Source organism: Procambarus clarkii, chromosome 36, assembly GCF_040958095.1.
Source record: "Procambarus clarkii isolate CNS0578487 chromosome 36, FALCON_Pclarkii_2.0, whole genome shotgun sequence".
Classification (NCBI taxonomy): domain Eukaryota; kingdom Metazoa; phylum Arthropoda; class Malacostraca; order Decapoda; family Cambaridae; genus Procambarus; species Procambarus clarkii.
In genome coordinates this window covers 33570460-33597074 of record NC_091185.1, presented here as the reverse complement: position 1 = coordinate 33597074, position 26615 = coordinate 33570460, and the positions used below count along the sequence as shown (strand labels likewise).

General features: G+C 51.6%; 1 protein-coding gene across 1 annotated transcript in view; it reads left to right on the top strand.

Moving 5' to 3' along the window:
- The window catches only part of LOC138371747 (uncharacterized), a 311310-nt gene that overhangs the window by 144963 nt on the left and 139732 nt on the right, over positions 1 to 26615 (top strand). The window contains exon 2 of the mRNA XM_069336768.1: positions 312 to 443. Coding sequence (XP_069192869.1) covers positions 312 to 443 — 132 coding nt within the window. The remainder of the gene's footprint in view (positions 1 to 311; positions 444 to 26615) is intronic.

Below are 26615 nucleotides of genomic sequence, written 5' to 3'. Positions count from 1 at the left end.
TCTCTCTCTCTCTCTCTCTCTCTCTCTCTCTCTCTCTCTCTCTCTCTCTCTCTCTATCTATCTCTCTCTCTCTCTCTCCCCCCTTCAATGTTCCCTTCTCTTACTTTCGCTATTCTCTTACTTTCGCTATTGCCTATTTGCTTCCTTGTTATAAATTTCATCTCTTCTTCATTTCTCATTTGTTCTTTTTCAGTCTGGCTTTCGCTTCCCTCGCATAAGGCATGACTCTCCCTCACCTTTCTCATTGTCTGTATCTTTACATCTCTCATTTTCTCTAGTCTCTCTCATTGTCTCTTCCTGTCACCCAACAGTCGCCCCGGTGTGCCAGGAGGACGAGCGTGAGGAGTACGTGGCCCCGAGAGGAGGCTCCGTCACTATCGCCTGCACCGTCGTGGCCTACCCGACCTCCGTCACCTTCTCTTGGGCCATCAAGAGGACTCCAGGTGGGTGTGGTGGATGGTGTGGTGGATGGTGTGGTTGATGGTGTGGTGGATGGGGTGGTGGATGGGGTGGTGGATGGTGTGGTGGATGGTGTGGTGGATGAGAGTAGTAGGGATGGCAGTCCACAGGGGATTTTTTTTTTTGGGTGAAAAAATCCTCTGTGGGAGCCATGGTTTTCAGGTCCAAAGGGAAAAAATCCTCTGTGGGAGCCATGGTTTTCAGGTCCAAAGGGAAAAAATCCCGTGTGGGAGCCAGGGTTTTCAGGTTCCAAAATCCCCTGTGGACTGCCATGGTTTTCAGGCAAATTTGGGGAGTCACAGATTTGGGATTAAGGATTTCTTATGAGTGAGTAATTTCCGAGATTTTAGAAGTATGGAATTCTTATGAGAAAAATAATTTCCGAGACTTAGAAGTTTGTTAAGGTCTTATGGGAGAAATTCAAATATCGTATGTAGCGCTTTAGGGTTTTCAGGAGAACTCTACGGACATATTTTACCTGTTTTCAACTTACAAAATCCGTCTGTGTGAGCCATAGTTTTCAGGTAAATTTAGAAAATCACCTGTGCTGGCCAGGGTTTTCAGGTCTCGTACCTCACACCCCCTCCCTCCCCCCTTACCTCGCAATCTGTCGCCTCACCTGTATTTACCTTACGCCCGGCCAGCCAGACGTCGCATACAGGTTACCTCTTATCTTATCTTATCTTCTCCATAATATCTGGACCGTCCCTCCACTCTCTCTCTCTCTCTCTCTCCTTTCATTCAGTTCAGCTATTTTCCAACATCGTATGTTTGCTCCTTTTCATTAAGCAAGTCAGTTTTACACAAATAAATCGTGTTAGTAAGCATGTTCTAGCTCACGTTCCCCCGCCTTAGTCCCCTGTCGTATAATGAATACTATCATTCCAATCCCTCTAAAATTTAAAAATAATCATATTTCAAACGTATTTCAATACAGTAATTTAGTTACCTAGCTCCAGCGCTTGTCCTCCGCCTTAGCTCTCTCTCGTATCTTCGTTAATACCTATTCAAATTCCCCGAAATTTCTACCCGCTGTATTTCAGACATAGTTTAGTAAATGCAAACAATTATCAAACTCTAGCTCTTGTCCCCAGCTTAGTTCATTTGTACAAGATCGTTAGTAACAGTCCAAATTCCCTGAGATTTTTACCCTCTGTATTTCAGACACCGTAAATAAGATCAAGTCCATTACCGAGCTCCAGCTCTCGTACCCCACCTTACTCCCCTCGCGTGTCTTCAGTAATATCCTATCAAATTCCCTGAAATTTATACTCTCTGTATTTCGGACATAGTAAATAGGATCCAAACAATTATCAAACTCTAACTCTTGTCCACCGCCTTAGTTCATTTATACAAGATCGTTAGTAACAGACCAATTTTCCCGAAATTTAAAGCAGACATACTTCAAAGTTAGTAAATAAAATCAAGTAAGTTATCGAGCTCCAGCTCTCATCCCCCGCCTTAGTTCTCTCTCGTATATTTGTAAATAACCCATCAATTTCCCGAAATTTAAAAGCAGACATACTTCAAAGTTAGTAAATAAGATCAAGTCAGTTACTGAGCTCCAGCTCTCGTCCCCACCTTAGTTCTCTTTCGTATCTTTACCCATCAATTTCCCTGAAATTTTTACCCTCTGTATTTCAGACATAGTAAATATGAAGTAAACAATTATAAAACTCTAGCTCTTGTCCTCTGTCCAAGTTCACTCCTGTAAATTCATTACTATCAGTCCAAATCCCCCTGAGATTTAAACACCCAACTACATTTTCAGACATAGTAAATAAAAACCAGTTCAGTTATCAAGTTTCAACTCTTGTCCCCCCAGCTTAGTTCATTTTGTACAAGTTCTTTATTTTCCAACTAAATCACCCTAAGATTTAAGATCACCTTATTTTCTAACGTAGTAAAATTAATCTGGACATTAGCCAAGCATCATTTCCTCAGCCTTAGATCATCAAACATAAATATATTCGATCAAGTAAGTAAGTAATTATCAAAAGAAGGTACCAAACCGCGAAGGCTATGTAGCACCATCAAATACGCAAAATAATCAGAGGGCGCTAAATATCACCAAGGATGCCAATACGAGAACAAAAACGCATAAGGCGAACGATATCAAAAGTATCCGAGTCACCAAGAATTCTATCGAGGGACAGGTGACCGCGAGGGGCGGTCGGAAAGCAAGACACACGCTCGTCCTGGGAGTCAGGACATTCAAGAAGGACATGCACGACCGTAAGAGGGACAATGCAACTAGGACAATAAGGAGCAGGGCGGCGCTCCATCAAGTGACCATGGGTTAAGCGAGTATGGCCAATACGCAACCTCGCTAGAGCTGTTTCCCACCGCCGGTTACGGTGGAAGGAGGACGGCCACGAGGAAACACAACATTTAAGAGTACGTAGCTTGTTACCAGTAACAGACAACCAAGAAGCCTGCCAACGGGTAAGGACTGAGGAATGGATAACCGGGTAAAAGTCGGAATACGGAATGCCTTTACGAGAGATGGGACAAGAGCGGACAGCTTCCTTAGCGGCAGCATCCGCACGCTCATTTAAAGACACGCCAATATGGCTGGGAACCCAACAAAACTCAACCGACTTAAATTTACTGTGAACGAGAAACAGCCAATGCTGGATCTCGACAACTACCGGATGAACTGGATTAAAGCACCCGAGAGCCATGAGGGCACTACGAGAGTCAACAACAACCACAAAGGAAGACTGACAACGAGAAAGCAGGAGACGAAGAGCATAGAGAATAGCATAAAGTTCCGCTGTAAAGATGCTAGTCTCCGGAGGCAAGCGACACATATAAGTGCGATCAGGAAAAACAACAGAGTAGCCAACACCGTCCGCTGACTTAGACCCATCGGTGAAGACAGAAACGGAGCGGGAGTGAGAAGAAAAGTGCTCGAGGAAAAGGCGTTTTAGAACTGTAGGAGGGGTAAAAGCTTTAGTGATACGAGTCAAGGATGTACAAAACCGCGGAAGAGGGACCCTCCACGGGGGCAAAGAAGGAACAACACGAGGAGAAACATCAGAAATACGAACGGAAAGAGAATCCTGCAGGCGAGATAACCGGACAGAAAGAGGGAGGTGGTGAAGAGGAACAGGAACCGCAGGAGGGGTAAAAGTTAAAGCACGACAGAGACGAGAGGAAGGATGTTGCAAGGACCGCGCAAGATAGCGAAGACAGTAGCGATCACGGCGGTCCTGGAGAGACAGGAAGCCAGTGTCAACATACAAGCTAAGGACGGGAGTCGAACGAAAGGCACCAGAACTGAGGCGCAACCCAGCATGGTGCAAAGCATCAAGACGGCGAAGAGTAGAAGGAGAAGCAGACGAGTAAGCAGGGCAACCAGAATCGAGCTTAGACAGGACGAGAGAGGAATGTAAAGCAAGGAGAGTGCGCCTATCTGCCCCCCAAGAAGTATGGGACAAGACCCGAAGGAGGGTAAGGGACTTAGAGCACTCAACACGGAGGTAAGAGATATGGGGAGACCAAGACAAACGAGTGTCAAGGAATAACCCCAAAAGCTTCGCGGAATCTTTGTATTCAAGGGGATGACCATAAAGTGACAAAGAGGGACGAAGAACAACCCGTTTCCGCGTAAAAGTCATGGCACAAGTCTTAGAAGTAGAGAACTTGAAGCCATGACCTGTGGCCCAAGACGACACGGCGTCAATCGCAAGTTGAAGCCGGCGTTGAAGGAGAGGCGAATCATCACCCTGACAACAAAGGGTAAGATCATCGACATAGAGAGCGGAGAAGACACCAGAAGGAAGAGAGGAAAGAAGACCATTGAGGGCAACCAGAAAAAGAGTAGTGCTCAGAACACTACCCTGGGGCACACCTTCGTATTGCTGAAAAGAGGGAGAGAGAGCGGTACCAAGGCGCACCCGAAAGGAACGACGAGAGAGGAAGCTGCGGAGAAAGAGAGGGAGATGACCACGAAGGCCAAAAGAATGAAGTTGAGATAGGATATGATAACGCCAAGTGGTGTCGTAAGCCTTTTCTAGGTCAAAAAGGACGGCAACAACGGAGGCCTTCGCAGCAAAAGCAGTACGAATATAGACCTCCAAGTTCACCAGGACATCTGTCGTGCTGCGGCACTTGCGGAAACCAAATTGAGAAGGGGAGAGGAGGTGATGGTGTTCCAGGAACCACATCAGACGAACGTTAACCATACGTTCAAAGAGTTTGCAGACACAACTTGTGAGAGCAATAGGGCGAAAGTCCTTAGGGGAAGTACCCAGAGACCCCGGTTTGCGAACAGGGAGGACAACGGCATCGAGCCAGTCCTCAGGGACTGACGACGACTCCCAGATCTGATTATACAGACTCAGTAAATACTGAGACGTGCTCGGAGGGAGATGGCGAAGCATCTCATAATGAATACCATCGGAGCCCGCCGCCGTAGAACCGCAGAGGGCCAGGGCAGAACGAAGTTCAGAGAGAGAGAAGGGATCATTATAGGGAAGCTGAAGATGAGTGCAGAAATCTAAAGGACGAGACTCAAGGACAGGTTTACGAAGAAGGAAAGATTGGGGAAGATGAAGACCAGAGCTAACAGAAGAAAAGTGGGAACCCAGTTCGGAAGCGACCTGCAACGGGTCCGCCACAAGAGTATCATGGAGGTGAAGGACCGGTGAAACATCGGGAACGAACTTACCCGCTATCTTGCGGATACGCTTCCAGATCTGGGCCAGAGGGGTTTCGGACGTAATTGTCGAGACATAAGATGCCCAACATTCACGTTTAGCCGTACGGATGGCCCTACGGGCCACCGCACTCGCTTTCCGAAAGAAAAGAAAAGAATCGGTCGTCTGCCTACGGCGGTGCTTCTTCCAGGCTGCACGCTTACAGCGGACAGCCCGAGCACAGTCCGCATTCCACCAGGGAACGCACTTCCGTGGACCCCGAGAGGAAGAGCGAGGAATAGAGCGGAGGGCAGCGTCGAAGACAGTGTCATGAAAAAGGAGGAGAGCGCGAGAGAGGGGCAGAAGGGAGAGGTCAGAGAGAGTAGCACTGAGGGAAAATAGGGTCCAGTCCGCCTTAGCAAACTGCCACCTAGGGAAAGAGAGGGAAGGGCGAAAAGTGAAAAAGGAAACAAGGATGGGGAAATGATCACTTCCATGGAGGTCATCAGGAACCTGCCATGTGAAATCTAAGTAAAGAGAAGAAGAGCAGAGAGAAAGATCAAGACAAGAAAGGGTGCGAATTCGAGAGTCCAAATGAGTGGGCTCACCAGAATTCAGAAGAGACAGGGAAGAAGAGAGGAGAAACGGCTCAAGGAGGCGACCTCGGGTATTCGTCAGAACGTCACCCCAAAGAGAATGACGACAATTGAAGTCACCCAGCAGGAGCACAGGCTCCGGCAAGGACTCTAGGAGGTGTTTCAAATCAGGAAGAGAGAGCGGGACACTCGGGGGGAGATAAATGGAACAAACTGTGTACCATTTCCCCACAAAGATACGAGCAGCAGAACAATGGAGAGGCGAAGGAAAAAGTAAAGGAACAAAGGGAACATCAGCCCGAATCAAGAGAGCAGAAGAATTAGAAGCCCCAGCAATGGCTGGGGGGGGGGGGAGAGAAAGGAATAGCCACGAAAACGACCAGGACGAGCACCAAGCATCGGCTCCTGGAGACAGACACAAAGGGGCGAAAACCGCGAAACCAGAAGTTGGAGTTCGAGGAAATTGGCATAATAACCTCGAACGTTCCATTGAAGAATGGACAACGACGAGAAGAGAAAGGACAAAAACAGAGAACAAGGAAGAAACAAAGGTGAAAGACCAACAGAGCACGTTAAAGAATATCAGGGTCGGGATCAGGGTCAGCAAAGTCAGGGTTACGGGGCATGGGTAAACTGAGCAAAGACGGAGGGAAGGAAACGGGAGAACAGATCAGAGGTGGGCGGGCAGGGTCCGGAGGAGGAGGAGGAGGAGGAGGAGACAACGGAGAGGAGCAGTCAAGGACAGCAGCAGGAAGAGGGGGAGTAGAAAGAGAGGAGCGCACCCCAGCAAGAGCAGCAACCGAAAGGGAAGCAGGGGCCAAAGAAACCTCCATAGCAGGAACAGGGGGCGCAAGCACTGAAACGGGAGGGGAAGGAGCAACAGAGCCAGAAGGAGGAGCTGAGGAAGAAAGCGAAGCCTTCTTACCCGCCGGGGAAGAGGAAGGAGAGGAGCCAGGCTTACGCTTCTGACTTAAAGAGACCGGTGTCCCAGCAACTACGTACCGGGCAACGGATTCCAGTGTCTCAACAGGAGAAGCCGAACGAGAGCACACACGACGGCCGTTAGGAGAGCGATGGACATCCGCCCGCACCGACAGGCGGCGGGGAGAGCCGATAGATGGAGGAAGAGGATGGGAAGGAGGATCGGAGGGGGACGAGGAAGAAGACACAGAAGACACGACAGACCGGGTAGAAGGAAGGGGAACCCCAGACAGAGGACCAGGAGGAGGATCCTTCGGGAGAGAACCCAAAGGGACAGAGGAGGGGGCAGTGGGCGCATCAGGGTCCAAGGCCTGGAAACGGTTGTGAGTCTGAGGAAGGCGGGAAGGACGAGGAGATGAAGAGCGCAACACGCGAGCATAAGAGATATTAGCATAAGGCGGGAGCCGGCGAACCTGGCGCCTCGCCTCAGGAAAAGATAAACGCTCCCGGTGCTTCAGGTTGAGGACGGCTGCCTCAAGCTTGTAATGGACACACGCACGGGAGAAGGTAGGATGGGCCTCACCGCAGTTGAGGCAACGAGCCTGGGAGAAGTGCACTCCGACTTAGAGTGACCTTCGCCACCACACAAAGGACAGAGAGATACAGTCCCGGAGCAGCGGAGGGCACCATACCCAAACCTCCAGCACTTGTTGCAGAGCCGAGGAGAAGGAATGTACTCCTGGACAGAGCACCTGGCACCAGCAAGAATGACAGAGGGTGGAAGGGTCCTACCATCAAAGGTAATCTTCACAACCCGGAGGGGTTGACGGCGACTACCACGAGGGGGACGAGTAAACGTGTCCACCTGGAGAATAGAATGGCCCTGGGCAGCGAGGATATGGCGAATATCGTCGTGGCAGTCGCGCAGGTCCCGAACACCGGTTGCAACATGGGGCGGGAGCAAAATAGTGCCAACACTGGCATTCAATTGAGCGTTCTTCGAGACCCGAACGGGGGTCTCGCCAAGGCAGGATAAGGCAGCCAAGCGGGAAGTAGCATCCTGAGAAGGAGCAGCAACGACACGCGTACCGAGACGAGTGGGGTTAAAAGTAATGGAGGCATCCACGGAATCAATGAGATGTCGATGAAGGGAGAAATCGTCAGGAGGCGCAGAATCAAGAGGGAGGAGATCAAAATATTTGGCCCACGAAGCGGGACCAAACAAGGCTTGATAGGTAGCAGAACTGGAAGGAATCGAGCGAGGGCGGCCGTGACGAGAACGGCGGTGAGAACCCCCAGAGAGAGAGGGGTTAAAAGGCGCAGTAGTTACAACTAGAGAAGGAGCCGCGCCAGGGGACGAGGTAGTCACCACTGGGGGCTTGGGGCTCGACCCAACCACAGAGGAGGGAGGGGAGCCAGGGGAAGGAGTCAGAGAGGCCAAAGGAGGAGCAAGGTCGGGGCCCAATGCAGCGGAGGCTACAGAGCCCGGTCTTCCAATACGGACCGACTCGGGGGCTTGGTCGCCCACCCCACGAGCCTGAAAAGGTAAGCCAGAAGCAGCCGAAACAGGGGTTATCATCTTGACGAAATTACGAATTCACTCACGAATGTGCCCCCACACCCACCATGGAGCCACAATTAGAGGCAGGACACCCAACAAGAAGCTATCGCCGATCTTGTCGGGGCCTCCTAGGGGTGCGTCGTGAGTATACGCCCCACAAACGCCACCTTAAGAAACCGACAGTCCGTCGAGATCGGGTTCAGTGACGAAGTGGGGATTGACAATAAAAGGTTCCCCTCGTTCTCGACGTCGGGTACTGCAGTTCTACGGGTGCATGAGTATGCCTCCTCAAGCACCCGGGCGTCAAAATAGAAGAAGTCCATGGAAGAACCAGAACGAGCAAAAGGTCGGCAGGAAACGGCCAGCAGATAGGAGAAGAGGGGGGAGAAAAACGAAACAGAAGGAAAAGGAAAAGGTGCCCAGCAGAATTGGAGAGGACGGCAGCAGGAGCACAAGGCTAGAAAAGGACAGAGGACTGTCCGAAGGAGCATCACACTCCAGCAGCCGCCCACGAAGCCCCCACACGGCGACAACGAGCTGAGCGGGGAGGGGGTTATATTTTGAAAGCTTTGAGACGATTCCAACAATTGAGATGTTTGGTTGTGTCTTGGCGTGCGTATATGTTCTCTGTTTTCTATCTATTTCGCCATTCTCTCTCTTGCTCTGAATGCAGAAGTGAATATCGAACAGTACTCAAGACGCAGCTGCACAAGAAATATAAATAGTACAACCATTGTGGTGGGATCCCCAGATTTAAAGGTTCTCTCAATCCATTTTTCTGACTGACGCAATATTTGCTTGGTTATGCTCCCTAAACGTTAGGTCGTCTGACATCATTATTCCCAGATCCTTTACATGCTGCTTTCCTACTATGGGCACATTTGATTGTGTTTTGTACTCTGAATTTTGTTTAAGGTCTTAATTTTTACCTCAACCCTAATAATAGGATATGAATGTATAGTGTAGGGTGTGTAATCACCTACTTGTAATCACCTAGTTGTGCTTGCGGGGGTTGAGCTTAGGCTCTTTGGTCCGCCCTCTCAACTGTCAGTCAACTGATGTACAGGTTCCTGTACATCAGTTGATTGATACATCAGATACATTACACCTGTAAGTGTAATGTTGTGTATGATGTATGGATGTAAGGTAGATGGATGTAAGTGTAGGGTAGGTGGGTATAAATGTAGGGTAGGTTGTCTAAGTGTAAGGTAGTGTAAGTGTAGTGTAGTGTAATTTAAGGGCCTGGAATTTATCACTGCTAAACTTAATATTTTCTGCTGCCCGATTAAGAGCTTTATTATTATCACCTTGTAGTTTGCAATGTCTTCAACATAAGTAGTTTTCACGCTTATATTTGTGTCAAATTACAACACAAATTATACTAATTAGCTAATTAGCTAAATTAGCTAAGCTGTGAGTTGTGTATTTGTCTGAATGGGATATGATAATAAGGAAAAGCAATGGTGCAAGGACTGTGCCCTGAGGCTCAGAGCTTTTCACTGTTCCTGGGATCGATTTTATTTAGTTGACTGTTACTCAGCGTCCGGATTGTCAAACAACTGAATATCCATCGGCCAGCGTTACCTGTTATTCCAACTGAGGTCATTTTGTGGGTGGGAGACTGTGTCTCCCAGTACACAATACTCCTCTCGCTCCTATATGACTGTGTCTCCAGTACACAATACTCCTCTCGCTCCTATATGACTGTCTCCCAGTACACAATACTCCTCTCGCTCCTATATGACTGTGTCTCCCAGTACACAATACTACTCTCGCTCCTATATGACTGTGCCTCCCAGTACACAATACTCCTCTCGCTCCTATATTACTGTATCTCCCAGTACACAAAACTCCTCTCGCTCCTATATGACTGTGTCTCCCAGTACACAATACTCCTCTCGCTCCTATATGACTGTGTCTCCCAGTACACAATACTCCTCTCGCTCCTATATTACTGTATCTCCCAGTACACAATACTCCTCTCGCTCCTATAAGACTGTGTCTCCCAGTACACAATACTCCTCTCGCTCCTATATGACTGTGTCTCCCAGTACACAATACTCCTCTCGCTCCTATATTACTGTATCTCCCAGTACACAATACTCCACTCGCTCCTATATGACTGTGTCTCTCAGTACACAATACTCCTCTCGCTCCTATATGACTGTATCTCCCAGTACACAATACTCCTCTCGCTCCTATATGACTGTGTCTCCCAGTACACAATACTCCTCTCGCTCCTATATGACTGTCTCCCAGTACACAATACTCCTCTCGCTCCTATATGACTGTGTCTGCCAGTACACAATACTCCTCTCGCTCCAATATGACTGTGTCTCCCAGTACACAATACTCCTCTCGCTCCTATATTACTGTATCTCCCAGTACACAATACTCCTCCCGCTCCTATATTACTGTATCTCCCAGTACACAATACTCCTCTCGCTCCTATATGACTGTGTCTCCCAGTACACAATACTCCTCTCGCTCCTATATGACTGTATCTCCCAGTACACAATACTCCTCTCGCTCCTATATGACTGTGTCTCCCAGTACACAATACTCCTCTCGCTCCTATATGACTGTGTCTGCCAGTACACAATACTCCTCTCGCTCCTATATGACTGTGTCTCCCAGTACACAATACTCCTCTCGCTCCTATATGACTGTGTCTCCCAGTACACAATACTCCTCTCGCTCCAATATGATTGTGTCTCCCAGTACACAATACTCCTCTCGCTCCTATATGACTGTGTCTCCCAGTACTCAATACTCTTCCCCCTCCTATATGACTGTGTCTCCCAGTACACAATACCCCTCTCGCTCCTATATGACTGTGTCTCCCAGTACACAATACTCTTCCCCCTCCTATATGACTGTGTCTCCCAGTAAACAATACTCCTCTCGCTCCTATATGACTGTGTCTCCCAGTACACAATACTCCTCTCGCTCCTATATGACTGTATCTCCCAGTACACAATACTCCTCTCGCTCCTATATGATTGTGTCTCCCAGTACACAATACTCCTCCCCCTCCTATATGACTGTGTCTCCCAGTACACAATACTCCTCTCGCTCCTATATGAGTGTGTCTCCCAGTACACAATACTCCTCCCCCTCCTATATTACTGTATCTCCCAGTACACAATACTCCTCTCGCTCCTATATGACTGTGTCTCCCAGTACACAATACTCTTCCCCCTCCTATATGACTGTCTCCCAGTACACAATACCCCTCTCGCTCCTATATGACTGTGTCTCCCAGTACACAATACTCTTCCCCCTCCTATATGACTGTCTCTCCCAGTACACAATACTCCTCTCGCTCCTATATGACTGTGTCTCCCAGTACACAATACTCCTCTCGCTCCTATATGACTGTGCCTCCCAGTACACAATACTCCTCTCGCTCCTATATTACTGTATCTCCCAGTACACAATACTCCTTTCGCTCCTATATGACTGTGTCTCCCAGTACACAATACTCCTCACGCTCCTATATGACTGTGTCTCCCAGTACACAATACTCCTCTCGCTCCTATATGACTGTATCTCCCAGTACACAATACTCCTCTCGCTCCTATATGACTGTGTCTCCCAGTACACAATACTCCTCTCGCTCCTATATGACTGTGTCTCCCAGTACACAATACTCCTCTCGCTCCTATATTACTGTATCTCCCAGTACACAATACTCCTCTCGCTCCTATATGACTGTGTCTCCCAGTACACAATACTCCTCTCGCTCCTATATGACTGTATCTCCCAGTACACAATACTCCTCTCGCTCCTATATGACTGTGTCTCCCAGTACACAATACTCCTCTCGCTCCTATATGACTGTGTCTCCCAGTACACAATACTCCTCTCGCTCCTATATGACTGTGTCTGCCAGTACACAATACTCCTCTCGCTCCTATATGACTGTGTCTGCCAGTACACAATACTCCTCTCGCTCCTATATTACTGTATCTCCCAGTACACAATACTCCTCTCGCTCCTATAAGACTGTGTCTCCCAGTACACAATACTCCTCTCGCTCCTATATGACTGTGTCTCCCAGTACACAATACTCCTCTCGCTCCTATATGACTGTCTGACAGTACACAATACTCCTCTCGCTCCTATATGACTGTGTCTCCCAGTACACAATACTCCTCCCCCTCCTATATGACTGTGTCTCCCAGTACACAATACTCCTCTCGCTCCTATATGACTGTGTCTCCCAGTACACAATACTCTTCCCCCTCCTATATGACTGTGTCTCCCATTACACAATACCCCTCTCGCTCCTATATGACTGTGTCTCCCAGTACACAATACTCCTCTTGCTCCTATATGACTGTGTCTCCCAGTACACAATACTCCTCTCGCTCCTATATGACTGTGTCTCCCAGTACACAATACTCCTCTCGCTCCTATATGACTGTGTCTCCCAGTACACAATACTCCTCTCGCTCCTATATGACTGTGTCTCCCAGTACACAATACTCCTCTCGCTCCTATATGAGTGTGTCTCCCAGTACACAATACTCCTCTCGCTCCTATATGACTGTGTCTCCCAGTACACAATACACCTCTCGCTCCTATATGACTGTGTCTCCCAGTACACAATACTCCTCTCGCTCCTATATGACTGTGTCTCCCAGTACACAATACTCCTCTCGCTCCTATATGACTGTGTCTCCCAGTACACAATACTCCTCTCGCTCCTATATGACTGTGTCTCCCAGTACACAATACTCCTCTCGCTCCTATATGACTGTGTCTCCCAGTACACAATACTCCTCTCGCTCCTATATGACTGTGCCTCCCAGTACACAATACTCCTCTCGCTCCTATATGACTGTGTCTCCCAGTACACAATACTCCTCTCACTCCTATATGACTGTGTCTCCCAGTACACAATAATCCTCTCGCTCCTATATGACTGTGTCTCCCAGTACGCAATACTCTTTTCGTTACTGTTACTTGTTAAATTGGAACTGTTCAGCTGATATTTTCCTGAGTTTATCACCTTCAAAAGCGAGAGAAATATGAGCAGGTGTGTAGGTTGTGCCACAGTTGTGTAACGAATGCCACAGGTGTGTAGGGAATGCCACAGGTGTGTAAGGAATGCCACAGGTGTGTAGGGAATGCCACAGGTGTGTAAAAAATGCCACAGGTGTGTAGGGAATGCCACAGGTGTGTAGGGAATGCCAGAGGTGTGTAAGGAATGCCACAGGTATGTAGGGAATGCCACAGGTGTGTAGGGAATGCCACAGGTGTGTAAGGAATGCCACAGGTGTGTAGGGAGTGCCACAGGTGTGTTGGGAGGGCCACAGGTGTGCATGGAGAGCCACTATAGAGCCACAAGGATTGACCAGTATTATAGTCCTTCTGAGGACCAGTACTGAGGGACTGACCGGTCCCTCTCCCACCAGGACTGTGTTTTCTGTGTCGCATCCTCTCCCTCCACCAGTACTGTGTTTACTGTGAGTGTCGGCCACTCTCCCTCCACCAGTACTGTGTTTACTGTGAGTGTCGGCCACTCTCCCACCACCAGTACTGTGTTTACTGTGAGTGTCGGCCACTCTCCCACCACCAGTACTGTGTTTACTGTGAGTGTCGGCCACTCTCCCTCCACCAGTACTGTGTTTACTGTGAGTGTCGGCCACTCTCCCACCACCAGTACTGTGTTTACTGTGAGTGTCGGCCACTCTCCCTCCACCAGTACTGTGTTTACTGTGAGTGTCGGCCACTCTCCCTCCACCAGTATTGTGTTTACTGTGAGTGTCGGTCCCTCTCCCACCACCAGTACTGTGTTTACAGTGAGTGTCGGCTCCTCTCCCTCCACCAGTACTGTGTTTACTGTGAGTGTCGGCCACTCTCCCACCACCGGTACTGTGTTTACTGTGAGGGTCGGCCCCTCTCCCTCCACCAGTACCATGTTTACAGTGAGTGTCGGCTCCTCTCCCTCCACCAGTACTGTGTTTACTGTGAGTGTCGGCCACTCTCCCACCACCGGTACTGTGTTTACTGTGAGGGTCGGCCCCTCTCCCTCCACCAGTACCATGTTTACTGTGAGTGTCGGCCACTCTCCCTCCACCAGTACTGTGTTTACTGTGAGTGTCGGCCACTCTCCCTCCACCAGTACTGTGTTTACTGTGAGTGTCGGCCACTCTCCCACCACCAGTACTGTGTTTACTGTGAGTGTCGGCCCCTCTCCCACCACCAGTACGGTGTTTACTGTGAGTGTCGGTCCCTCTCCCTCCACCAGTACTGTGTTTACTGTGAGTGTCGGCCACTCTCCCTCCACCAGTACTGTGTTTACTGTGAGTGTCGGCCACTCTCCCTCCACCAGTACTGTGTTTACTGTGAGTGTCGGCCACTCTCCCTCCACCAGTACTGTATTTACTGTGTCGGCCCCTCTCCCACCACCAGTACTGTGTTTACTGTGAGTGTCGGCCACTCTCCCTCCACCAGTACTGTGTTTACTGTGAGTGTCGGCCACTCTCCCTCCACCAGTACTGTGTTTACTGTGAGTGTCGGCCACTCTCCCACCACCAGTACTGTGTTTACTGTGAGTGTCGGCCACTCTCCCACCACCAGTACTGTGTTTACTGTGAGTGTCGGCCACTCTCCCACCACCAGTACTGTGTTTACTGTGTCGGCTTCTCTCCCTCCACCAGTACTGTGTTTACTGTGAGTGTCTGCCACTCTCCCACCACCAGTACTGTGTTTACTGTGTCGGTTTCTCTCCCACCACCAGTACTGTGTTTACTGTGAGTGTGTGCCACTCTTCCTCCACCAGTACTGTGTTTACTGTGAGTGTCGGTTCCTCTCCCTCCACCAGTACTGTGTTTACTGTGAGTGTCGGCCACTCTCCCTCCACCAGTACTGTGTTTACTGTGAGTGTCGGTCCCTCTCCCTCCACCAGTACTGTGTTTACTGTGAGTGTCGGCCACTCTCCCTCCACCAGAACTGTGTTTACTGTGAGTGTCGGTCCCTCTCCCTCCACCAGTACTGTGTTTACTGTGAGTGTCGGCCACTCTCCCACCACCAGTACTGTGTTTACTGTGAGTGTCGGCTCCTCTCCCACCACCAGTACTGTGTTTACTGTGAGTGTCGGCCACTCTCCCACCACCAGTACTGTGTTTACTGTGAGTGTCGGCCACTGTCCCTCCACCAGTACCGTGTTTACTGTGTCGGCTCCTCTACCACCAGCAGTACTGTGAGTGTCGGCCCCTCTCCTACCACCAGTACTGTGTTTACTGTGTCGGCTCCTCTCCCATTACCAGTACTGTGTTTACTGTGAGTGTCCTCTCCTCTCCCACCACCAGTACTGTGTTTACTGTGAGTGTCGGCCCCTCTCCCACCACCAGTACTGTGTTTACTGTGTCGGCCCCTCTCCCACCACCAGTACTGTGTTTACTGTGTCGGCCCCTCTCCCACCACCAGTACTGTGTTTACTGTGAGTGTCGGCCACTCTCCCACCACCAGTACTGTGTTTACTGTGAGTGTCGGCCCCTCTCCCACCACCAGTACTGTGTTTACTGTGTCGGCTCCTCTCCCTCCACCAGTACTGTGTTTACTGTGAGTGTCGGCCACTCTCCCTCCACCAGTACTGTGTTTACTGTGAGTGTCGGCCACTATTCCTCCACCAGTACTGTGTTTACTGTGAGTGTCGGCCACTCTCCCACCACCAGTACTGTGTTTACTGTGAGTGTTGACCCCTCTCCCACCACCAGTACTGTGTTTACTGTGTCGGCTCCTCTACCACCAGCAGTACTGTGAGTGTCGGCCCCTCTCCCACCACCAGTACTGTGTTTACTGTGTCGGCTCCTCTCCCTCCACCAGTACTGTGTTTACTGTGAGTGTCGGCCACTCTTCCTCCACCAGTACTGTGTTTACTGTGAGTGTCGGCCACTCTCCCACCACCAGTACTGTGTTTACTGTGAGTGTCGGCCCCTCTCCCACCACCAGTACTGTGTTTACTGTGTCGGCCCCTCTCCCACCACCAGTACTGTGTTTACTGTGAGTGTCGGCCCCTCTCCCACCACCAGTACTGTGTATACTGTGAGTGTCGGCCCCTCTCCCTCCACCAGTACTGTGTTTACTGTGAGTATCGGCTACTCTCCCACAACCAGTACTGTGTTTACTTTGTCGGCCCCTCTCCCACCACCAGTACTGTGTTTACTGTGTCGGCCCCTCTCCCACCACCAGTACTGTGAGTGTCGGCCACTCTCCCACCACCAGTACTGTGTTTACTGTGTCGGCCACTCTCCCACCACCAGTACTGTGTTTACTGTGAGTGTCGGCCACTCTCCCTCCACCAGTACTGTTTTTACTGTGAGTGTCGGCCACTCTCCCACCACCAGTACTCTGTTTACTGTGAGTGTCGGTCCCTCTCCCGCCACCAGTACTGTGTTTACTGTGAGTGTCGGCCACTCTCCCTCCACCAGTACTGTGTTTACTGTGAGTGTCGGCCACTCTCCCTCCACCAGTACTGTGTTTACTGTGTCGGTTTCTCTCCCACCACCAGTACTGTGTTTACTGTGAGTGTCTGCCACTCTTCCTCCACCAGTACTGTGTTTACTGTGAGTGTCGGTTCCTCTCCCTCCACCAGTACTGTGTTTACTGTGAGTGTCGGCCACTCTCCCTCCACCAGTACTGTGTTTACTGTGAGTGTCGGTCCCTCTCCCTCCACCAGTACTGTGTTTACTGTGAGTGTCGGCCACTCTCCCTCCACCAGATCTGTGTTTACTGTGAGTGTCGGTCCCTCTCCCTCCACCAGTACTGTGTTTACTGTGAGTGTCGGCCACTCTCCCACCACCAGTACTGTGTTTACTGTGAGTGTCGGCCACTCTCCCTCCACCAGTACTGTGTTTACTGTGAGTGTCGGTCCCTCTCCCTCCACCAGTACTGTGTTTACTGTGAGTGTCGGCCACTCTCCCTCCACCAGTACTGTGTTTACTGTAAGTGTCGGTCACTCTCCCTCCACCAGTACTGTGTTTACTGTGAGTGTCGACCCCTCTCCCACCACCAGTACTGTGTTTACTGTGAGTGTCGGCTCCTCTCCCACCACCAGTACTGTGTTTACTGTGAGTGTCGGCCACTCTCCCACCACCAGTACTGTGTTTACTGTGAGTGTCGGCCACTGTCCCTCCACCAGTACCGTGTTTACTGTGTCGGCTCCTCTACCACCAGCAGTACTGTGAGTGTCGGCCCCTCTCCTACCACCAGTACTGTGTTTACTGTGTCGGCTCCTCTCCCATAACCAGTACTGTGTTTACTGTGAGTGTCCTCTCCTCTCCCACCACCAGTACTGTGTTTACTGTGAGTGTCGGCCCCTCTCCCACCACCAGTACTGTGTTTACTGTGTCGGCCCCTCTCCCACCACCAGTACTGTGTTTACTGTGTCGGCCCCTCTCCCACCACCAGTACTGTGTTTACTGTGAGTGTCGGCCACTCTCCCACCACCAGTACTGTGTTTACTGTGAGTGTCGGCCCCTCTCCCACCACCAGTACTGTGTTTACTGTGTCGGCTCCTCTCCCTCTACCAGTACTGTGTTTACTGTGAGTGTCGGCCACTCTCCCTCCACCAGTACTGTGTTTACTGTGAGTGTCGGCCACTCTCCCACCACCAGTACTGTGTTTACTGTGAGTGTTGACCCCTCTCCCACCACCAGTACTGTGTTTACTGTGTCGGCTCCTCTACCACCAGCAGTACTGTGAGTGTCGGCCCCTCTCCCACCACCAGTACTGTGTTTACTGTGTCGGCTCCTCTCCCTCCACCAGTTCTGTGTTTACTGTGAGTGTCGGCCACTCTTCCTCCACCAGTACTGTGTTTACTGTGAGTGTCGGCCACTCTCCCACCACCAGTACTGTGTTTACTGTGGCGGCCCCTCTCCCACCACCAGTACTGTGTTTACTGTGAGTGTTGTTCCCTTCTCCCACCACCAGTACTGTGTATACTGTGAGTGTCGGACCCTCTCCCTCCACCAGTATGTGTTTACTGTGAGTATCGGCTACTCTCCCACAACCAGTACTGTGTTTACTTTGTCGGCCCCTCTCCCACCACCAGTACTGTGTTTACTGTGTCGGCCCCTCTCCCACCACCAGTACTGTGAGTGTCGGCCACTCTCCCACCACCAGTACTCTGTTTACTGTGTCGGCCACTCTCCCACCACCAGTACTGTGTTTACTGTGAGTGTCGGCCACTCTCCCTCCACCAGTACTGTTTTTACTGTGAGTGTCGGCCACTCTCCCACCACCAGTACTCTGTTTACTGTGAGTGTCGGTCCCTCTCCCTCCACCAGTACTGTGTTTACTGTGAGTGTCGGCCACTCTCCCTCCACCAGTACTGTGTTTACTGTGAGTGTCGGCCACTCTCCCTCCACCAGTACTGTGTTTACTGTAAGTGTCGATCCCTCTCCCTCCACCAGTACTGTGTTTACTGTGAGTGTCGACCCCTCTCCCACCACCAGTACTGTGTTTACTGTGAGTGTCGGCTCCTCTCCCACCACCAGTACTGTGTTTACTGTGAGTGTCGGCCACTCTCCCACCACCAGTACTGTGTTTACTGTGAGTGTCGGCCACTCTCCCTCCACCAGTACCGTGTTTACTGTGTCGGCTCCTCTACCACCAGCAGTACTGTGAGTGTCGGCCCCTCTCCCACCACCAGTACTGTGTTTACTGTGTCGGCTCCTCTTCCACCACCAGTACTGTGTTTACTGTGAGTGTCCTCTCCTCTCCCACCACCAGTACTGTGTTTACTGTGAGTGTCGGCCCCTCTCCCACCACCAGTACTGTGTTTACTGTGTCGGCCCCTCTCCCACCACCAGTACTGTGTTTACTGTGAGTGTCGGCCCCTCTCCCACCACCAGTACTGTGTTTACTGTGAGTGTCGGCTCCTCTCCCTCCACCAGTACTGTGTTTACTGTGTCGGCTCCTCTCCCTCCACCAGTACTGTGTTTACTCTAAGTGTCAGTACTGGTGGAGGGAGAGTGGCCGACACTCACAGTAAACACAGTACTGGTGGAGGGAGAGGAGCCGACACAGTAAACACAGTACTGGTGGTGGGAGAGGGGCCGACACTCACAGTAAACACAGTACTGGTGGTGGGAGAGTGGCCGACACTCACAGTAAACACAGTACTGGTGGTGGGAGAGGGGCCGACACAGTAAACACAGTACTGGTGGTGGGAGAGGGGCCGACACTCACAGTAAACACAGTACTGGTGGTGGGAGAGGAGAGGACACTCACAGTAAACACAGTACTGGTGGAGGGAGAGTGGCCGACACTCACAATAAACACAGTACTGGTGGAGGGAGAGTGGCCGTGTTTACTGTGAGTGTCGGCCACTCTCCCTCCACCAGTACTGTGTTTACTGTGAGTGTCGGCCACTCTCCCACCACCAGTACTGTGTTTACTGTGAGTGTCGGCCACTCTCCCTCCACCAGTACTGTGTTTACTGTGAGTGTCGGCCACTCTTCCTCCACCAGTACTGTGTTTACTGTGAGTGTCGGCCACTCTCCCACCACCAGTACTGTGTTTACTGTGAGTGTTGACCCCTCTCCCACCACCAGTACTGTGTTTACTGTGTCGGCTCCTCTACCACCAGCAGTACTGTGAGTGTCGGCCCCTCTCCCACCACCAGTACTGTGTTTACTGTGTCGGCTCCTCTCCCTCCACCAGTACTGTGTTTACTGTGAGTGTCGGCCACTCTTCCTCCACCAGTACTGTGTTTACTGTGAGTGTCGGCCACTCTCCCACCACCAGTACTGTGTTTACTGTGAGTGTCGGCCCCTCTCCCACCACCAGTACTGTGTTTACTGTGTCGGCCCCTCTCCCACCACCAGTACTGTGTTTACTGTGAGTGTCGGCCCCTCTCCCACCACCAGTACTGTGTATACTGTGAGTGTCGGCCCCTCTCCCTCCACCAGTACTGTGTTTACTGTGAGTATCGGCTACTCTCCCACAACCAGTACTGTGTTTACTTTGTCGGCCCCTCTCCCACCACCAGTACTGTGTTTACTGTGTCGGCCCCTCTCCCACCACCAGTACTATGAGTGTCGGCCACTCTCCCACCACCAGTACTGTGTTTACTGTGTCGGCCACTCTCCCACCACCAGTACTGTGTTTACTGTGAGTGTCGGCCACTCTCCCTCCACCATTACTGTTTTTACTGTGAGTGTCGGCCACTCTCCCACCACCAGTACTCTGTTTACTGTGAGTGTCGGTCCCTCTCCCTCCACCAGTACTGTGTTTACTGTGAGTGTCGGCCACTCTCCCTCTACCAGTACTGTGTTTACTGTGAGTGTCGGCCACTCTCCCTCCACCAGTACTGTGTTTACTGTGTCGGTTTCTCTCCCACCACCAGTACTGTGTTTACTGTGAGTGTCTGCCACTCTTCCTCCACCAGTACTGTGTTTACTGTGAGTGTCGGTTCCTCTCCCTCCACCAGTACTGTGTTTACTGTGAGTGTCGGCCACTCTCCCTCCACCAGTACTGTGTTTACTGTGAGTGTCGGTCCCTCTCCCTCCACCAGTACTGTGTTTACTGTGAGTGTCGGCCACTCTCCCTCCACCAGAACTGTGTTTACTGTGAGTGTCGGTCCCTCTCCCTCCACCAGTACTGTGTTTACTGTGAGTGTCGGCCACTCTCCCACCACCAGTACTGTGTTTACTGTGAGTGTCGGCCACTCTCCCTCCACCAGTACTGTGTTTACTGTGAGTGTCGGTCCCTCTCCCTCCACCAGTACTGTGTTTACTGTGAGTGTCGGCCACTCTCCCTCCACCAGTACTGTGTTTACTGTAAGTGTCGGTCCCTCTCCCTCCACCAGTACTGTGTTTACTGTGAGTGTCGACCCCTCTCCCACCACCAGTACTGTGTTTACTGTGAGTGTCGGCTCCTCTCCCACCACCAGTACTGTGTTTACTGTGAGTGTCGGCCACTCTCCCACCACCAGTACTGTGTTTACTGTGAGTGTCGGCCACTGTCCCTCCACCAGTACCGTGTTTACTGTGTCGGCTCCTCTACCACCAGCAGTACTGTGAGTGTCGGCCCCTCTCCTACCACCAGTACTGTGTTTACTGTGTCGGCTCCTCTCCCATTACCAGTACTGTGTTTACTGTGAGTGTCCTCTCCTCTCCCACCACCAGTACTGTGTTTACTGTGAGTGTCGGCCCCTCTCCCACCACCAGTACTGTGTTTACTGTGTCGGCCCCTCTCCCACCACCAGTACTGTGTTTACTGTGTCGGCCCCTCTCCCACCACCAGTACTGTGTTTACTGTGAGTGTCGGCCACTCTCCCACCACCAGTACTGTGTTTACTGTGAGTGTCGGCCCCTCTCCCACCACCAGTACTGTGTTTACTGTGTCGGCTCCTCTCCCTCCACCAGTACTGTGTTTACTGTGAGTGTCGGCCACTCTCCCTCCACCAGTACTGTGTTTACTGTGAGTGTCGGCCACTCTTCCTCCACCAGTACTGTGTTTACTGTGAGTGTCGGCCACTCTCCCACCACCAGTACTGTGTTTACTGTGAGTGTTGACCCCTCTCCCACCACCAGTACTGTGTTTACTGTGTCGGCTCCTCTACCACCAGCAGTACTGTGAGTGTCGGCCCCTCTCCCACCACCAGTACTGTGTTTACTGTGTCGGCTCCTCTCCCTCCACCAGTACTGTGTTTACTGTGAGTGTCGGCCACTCTTCCTCCACCAGTACTGTGTTTACTGTGAGTGTCGGCCACTCTCCCACCACCAGTACTGTGTTTACTGTGAGTGTCGGCCCCTCTCCCACCACCAGTACTGTGTTTACTGTGTCGGCCCCTCTCCCACCACCAGTACTGTGTTTACTGTGAGTGTCGGCCCCTCTCCCACCACCAGTACTGTGTATACTGTGAGTGTCGGCCCCTCTCCCTCCACCAGTACTGTGTTTACTGTGAGTATCGGCTACTCTCCCACAACCAGTACTGTGTTTACTTTGTCGGCCCCTCTCCCACCACCAGTACTGTGTTTACTGTGTCGGCCCCTCTCCCACCACCAGTACTGTGAGTGTCGGCCACTCTCCCACCACCAGTACTGTGTTTACTGTGTCGGCCACTCTCCCACCACCAGTACTGTGTTTACTGTGAGTGTCGGCCACTCTCCCTCCACCAGTACTGTTTTTACTGTGAGTGTCGGCCACTCTCCCTCCACCAGTACTGTGTTTACTGTGAGTGTCGGCCACTCTCCCTCCACCAGTACTGTGTTTACTGTGTCGGTTTCTCTCCCACCACCAGTACTGTGTTTACTGTGAGTGTCTGCCACTCTTCCTCCACCAGTACTGTGTTTACTGTGAGTGTCGGTTCCTCTCCCTCCACCAGTACTGTGTTTACTGTGAGTGTCGGCCACTCTCCCTCCACCAGTACTGTGTTTACCATAAGTGTCGGTCCCTCTCCCTCCACCAGTACTGTGTTTACTGTGAGTGTCGGCCACTCTCCCTCCACCAGAACTGTGTTTACTGTGAGTGTCGGTCCCTCTCCCTCCACCAGTACTGTGTTTACTGTGAGTGTCGGCCACTCTCCCACCACCAGTACTGTGTTTACTGTGAGTGTCGGCCACTCTCCCTCCACCAGTACTGTGTTTACTGTGAGTGTCGGTCCCTCTCCCTCCACCAGTACTGTGTTTACTGTGAGTGTCGGCCACTCTCCCTCCACCAGTACTGTGTTTACTGTAAGTGTCGGTCACTCTCCCTCCACCAGTACTGTGTTTACTGTGAGTGTCGACCCCTCTCCCACCACCAGTACTGTGTTTACTGTGAGTGTCGGCTCCTCTCCCACCACCAGTACTGTGTTTACTGTGAGTGTCGGCCACTCTCCCACCACCAGTACTGTGTTTACTGTGAGTGTCGGCCACTGTCCCTCCACCAGTACCGTGTTTACTGTGTCGGCTCCTCTACCACCAGCAGTACTGTGAGTGTCGGCCCCTCTCCTACCACCAGTACTGTGTTTACTGTGTCGGCTCCTCTCCCATTACCAATACTGTGTTTACTGTGAGTGTCCTCTCCTCTCCCACCACCAGTACAGTGTTTACTGTGAGTGTCGGCCCCTCTCCCACCACCAGTACTGTGTTTACTGTGTCGGCCCCTCTCCCACCACCAGTACTGTGTTTACTGTGTCGGCCCCTCTCCCACCACCAGTACTGTGTTTACTGTGAGTGTCGGCCACTCTCCCACCACCAGTACTGTGTTTACTGTGAGTGTCGGCCCCTCTCCCACCACCAGTACTGTGTTTACTGTGTCGGCTCCTCTCCCTCCACCAGTACTGTGTTTACTGTGAGTGTCGGCCACTCTCCCTCCACCAGTACTGTGTTTACTGTGAGTGTCGGCCACTCTTCCTCCACCAGTACTGTGTTTACTGTGAGTGTCGGCCACTCTCCCACCACCAGTACTGTGTTTACTGTGAGTGTTGACCCCTCTCCCACCACCAGTACTGTGTTTACTGTGTCGGCTCCTCTACCACCAGCAGTACTGTGAGTGTCGGCCCCTCTCCCACCACCAGTACTGTGTTTACTGTGTCGGCTCCTCTCCCTCCACCAGTACTGTGTTTACTGTGAGTGTCGGCCACTCTTCCTCCACCAGTACTGTGTTTACTGTGAGTGTCGGCCACTCTCCCACCACCAGTACTGTGTTTACTGTGAGTGTCGGCCCCTCTCCCACCACCAGTACTGTGTTTACTGTGGCGGCCCCTCTCCCACCACCAGTACTGTGTTTACTGTGAGTGTCGGCCCCTCTCCCACCACCAGTACTGTGTATACTGTGAGTGTCGGCCCCTCTCCCTCCACCAGTACTGTGTTTACTGTGAGTATCGGCTACTCTCCCACAACCAGTACTGTGTTTACTTTGTCGGCCCCTCTCCCACCACCAGTACTGTGTTTACTGTGTCGGCCCCTCTCCCACCACCAGTACTGTGAGTGTCGGCCACTCTCCCACCACCAGTACTGTGTTTACTGTGTCGGCCACTCTCCCACCACCAGTACTGTGTTTACTGTGAGTGTCGGCCACTCTCCCTCCACCAGTACTGTTTTTACTGTGAGTGTCGGCCACTCTCCCACCACCAGTACTCTGTTTACTGTGAGTGTCGGTCCCTCTCCCTCCACCAGTACTGTGTTTACTGTGAGTGTCGACCACTCTCCCTCCACCAGTACTGTGTTTACTGTGAGTTTCGGCCACTCTCCCTCCACCAGTACTGTGTTTACTGTAAGTGTCGATCCCTCTCCCTCCACCAGTACTGTGTTTACTGTGAGTGTCGACCCCTCTCCCACCACCAGTACTGTGTTTACTGTGAGTGTCGGCTCCTCTCCCACCACCAGTACTGTGTTTACTGTGAGTGTCGGCCACTCTCCCACCACCAGTACTGTGTTTACTGTGAGTGTCGGCCCCTCTCCCACCACCAGTACTGTGTTTACTGTGTCGGCTCCTCTTCCACTACCAGTACTGTGTTTACTGTGAGTGTCCTCTCCTCTCCCACCACCAGTACTGTGTTTACTGTGAGTGTCGGCCCCTCTCCCACCACCAGTACTGTGTTTACTGTGTCGGCCCCTCTCCCACCACCAGTACTGTGTTTACTGTGAGTGTCGGCCCCTCTCCCACCACCAGTACTGTGTTTACTGTGAGTGTCGGCCCCTCTCCCACCACCAGTACTGTGTTTACTGTGTCGGCTCCTCTCCCTCCACCAGTACTGTGTTTACTGTGTCGGCTCCTCTCCCTCCACCAGTACTGTGTTTACTCTAAGTGTCAGTACTGGTGGAGGGAGAGTGGCCGACACTCACAGTAAACACAGTACTGGTGGAGGGAGAGGAGCCGACACAGTAAACACAGTACTGGTGGTGGGAGAGGGGCCGACACTCACAGTAAACACAGTACTGGTGGTGGGAGAGTGGCCGACACTCACAGTAAACACAGTACTGGTGGTGGGAGAGGGGCCGACACAGTAAACACAGTACTGGTGGTGGGAGAGGGGCCGACACTCACAGTAAACACAGTACTGGTGGTGGGAGAGGAGAGGACACTCACAGTAAACACAGTACTGGTGGAGGGAGAGTGGCCGACACTCACAGTAAACACAGTACTGGTGGAGGGAGAGTGGCCGTGTTTACTGTGAGTGTCGGCCACTCTCCCTCCACCAGTACTGTGTTTACTGTGAGTGTCGGCCACTCTCCCACCACCAGTACTGTGTTTACTGTGAGTGTCGGCCACTCTCCCTCCACCAGTACTGTGTTTACTGTGAGTGTCGACCCCTCTCCCTCCACCAGTACTGTGTTTACTGTGAGTGTTGACCCCTCTCCCACCACCAGTACTGTGTTTACTGTGTAGGCTCCTCTACCACCAGCAGTACTGTGAGTGTCGGCCCCTCTCCCACCACCAGTACTGTGTTTACTGTGTCGGCTCCTCTCCCACCACCAGTACTGTGTTTACTGTGAGTGTCCTCTCCTCTCCCACCACCAGTACTATGTTTACTGTGAGTGTCGGCCCCTCTCCCACCACCAGTACTGTGTTTACTGTGTCGGCCCCTCTCCCACCACCAGTACTGTGTTTACTGTGAGTGTCGGCCCCTCTCCCACCACCAGTACTGTGTTTACTGTGAGTGTCGGCCCCACTCCCTCCACCAGTACTGTGTTTACTGTGAGTATCGGCCACTCTCCCACCACCATTACTGTGTTTACTTTGTCGGCCCCTCTCCCACCACCAGTACTGTGTTTACTGTGTCGGCCCCTCTCCCACCACCAGTACTGTGAGTGTCGGCCACTCTCCCACCACCAGTACTGTGTTTACTGTGTCGGCCACTCTCCCACCACCAGTACTGTGTTTACTGTGTCGGCCACTCTCCCACCACCAGTACTGTGTTTACTATGAGTGTCGGCCACTCTCCCACCACCAGTACTGTGTTTTCTGTGTCGGCTCCTCTCCCACCACCAGTATTGTGTTTACAGTGAGTGTCGGCCACTCTCCCTCCACCAGTACCGTGTTTACTGTGAGTGTCGACCCCTCTCCCTCCACCAGTACTGTGTTTACTGTGAATGTCGACCCCTCTCCCACCACCAGTACTGTGTTTACTGTGAGTGTCGGCCCCTCTCCCACCACCAGTACTGTGTTTACTGTGTCGGCCCCTCTCCCACCACCAGTACTGTGTTTACTGTGAGTGTCGGCCCCTCTCCCACCACCAGTACTGTGTATACTGTGAGTGTCGGCCCCTCTCCCTCCACCAGTACTGTGTTTACTGTGAGTATCGGCTACTCTCCCACAACCAGTACTGTGTTTACTTTGTCGGCCCCTCTCCCACCACCAGTACTGTGTTTACTGTGTCGGCCCCTCTCCCACCACCAGTACTGTGAGTGTCGGCCACTCTCCCACCACCAGTACTGTGTTTACTGTGTCGGCCACTCTCCCACCACCAGTACTGTGTTTACTGTG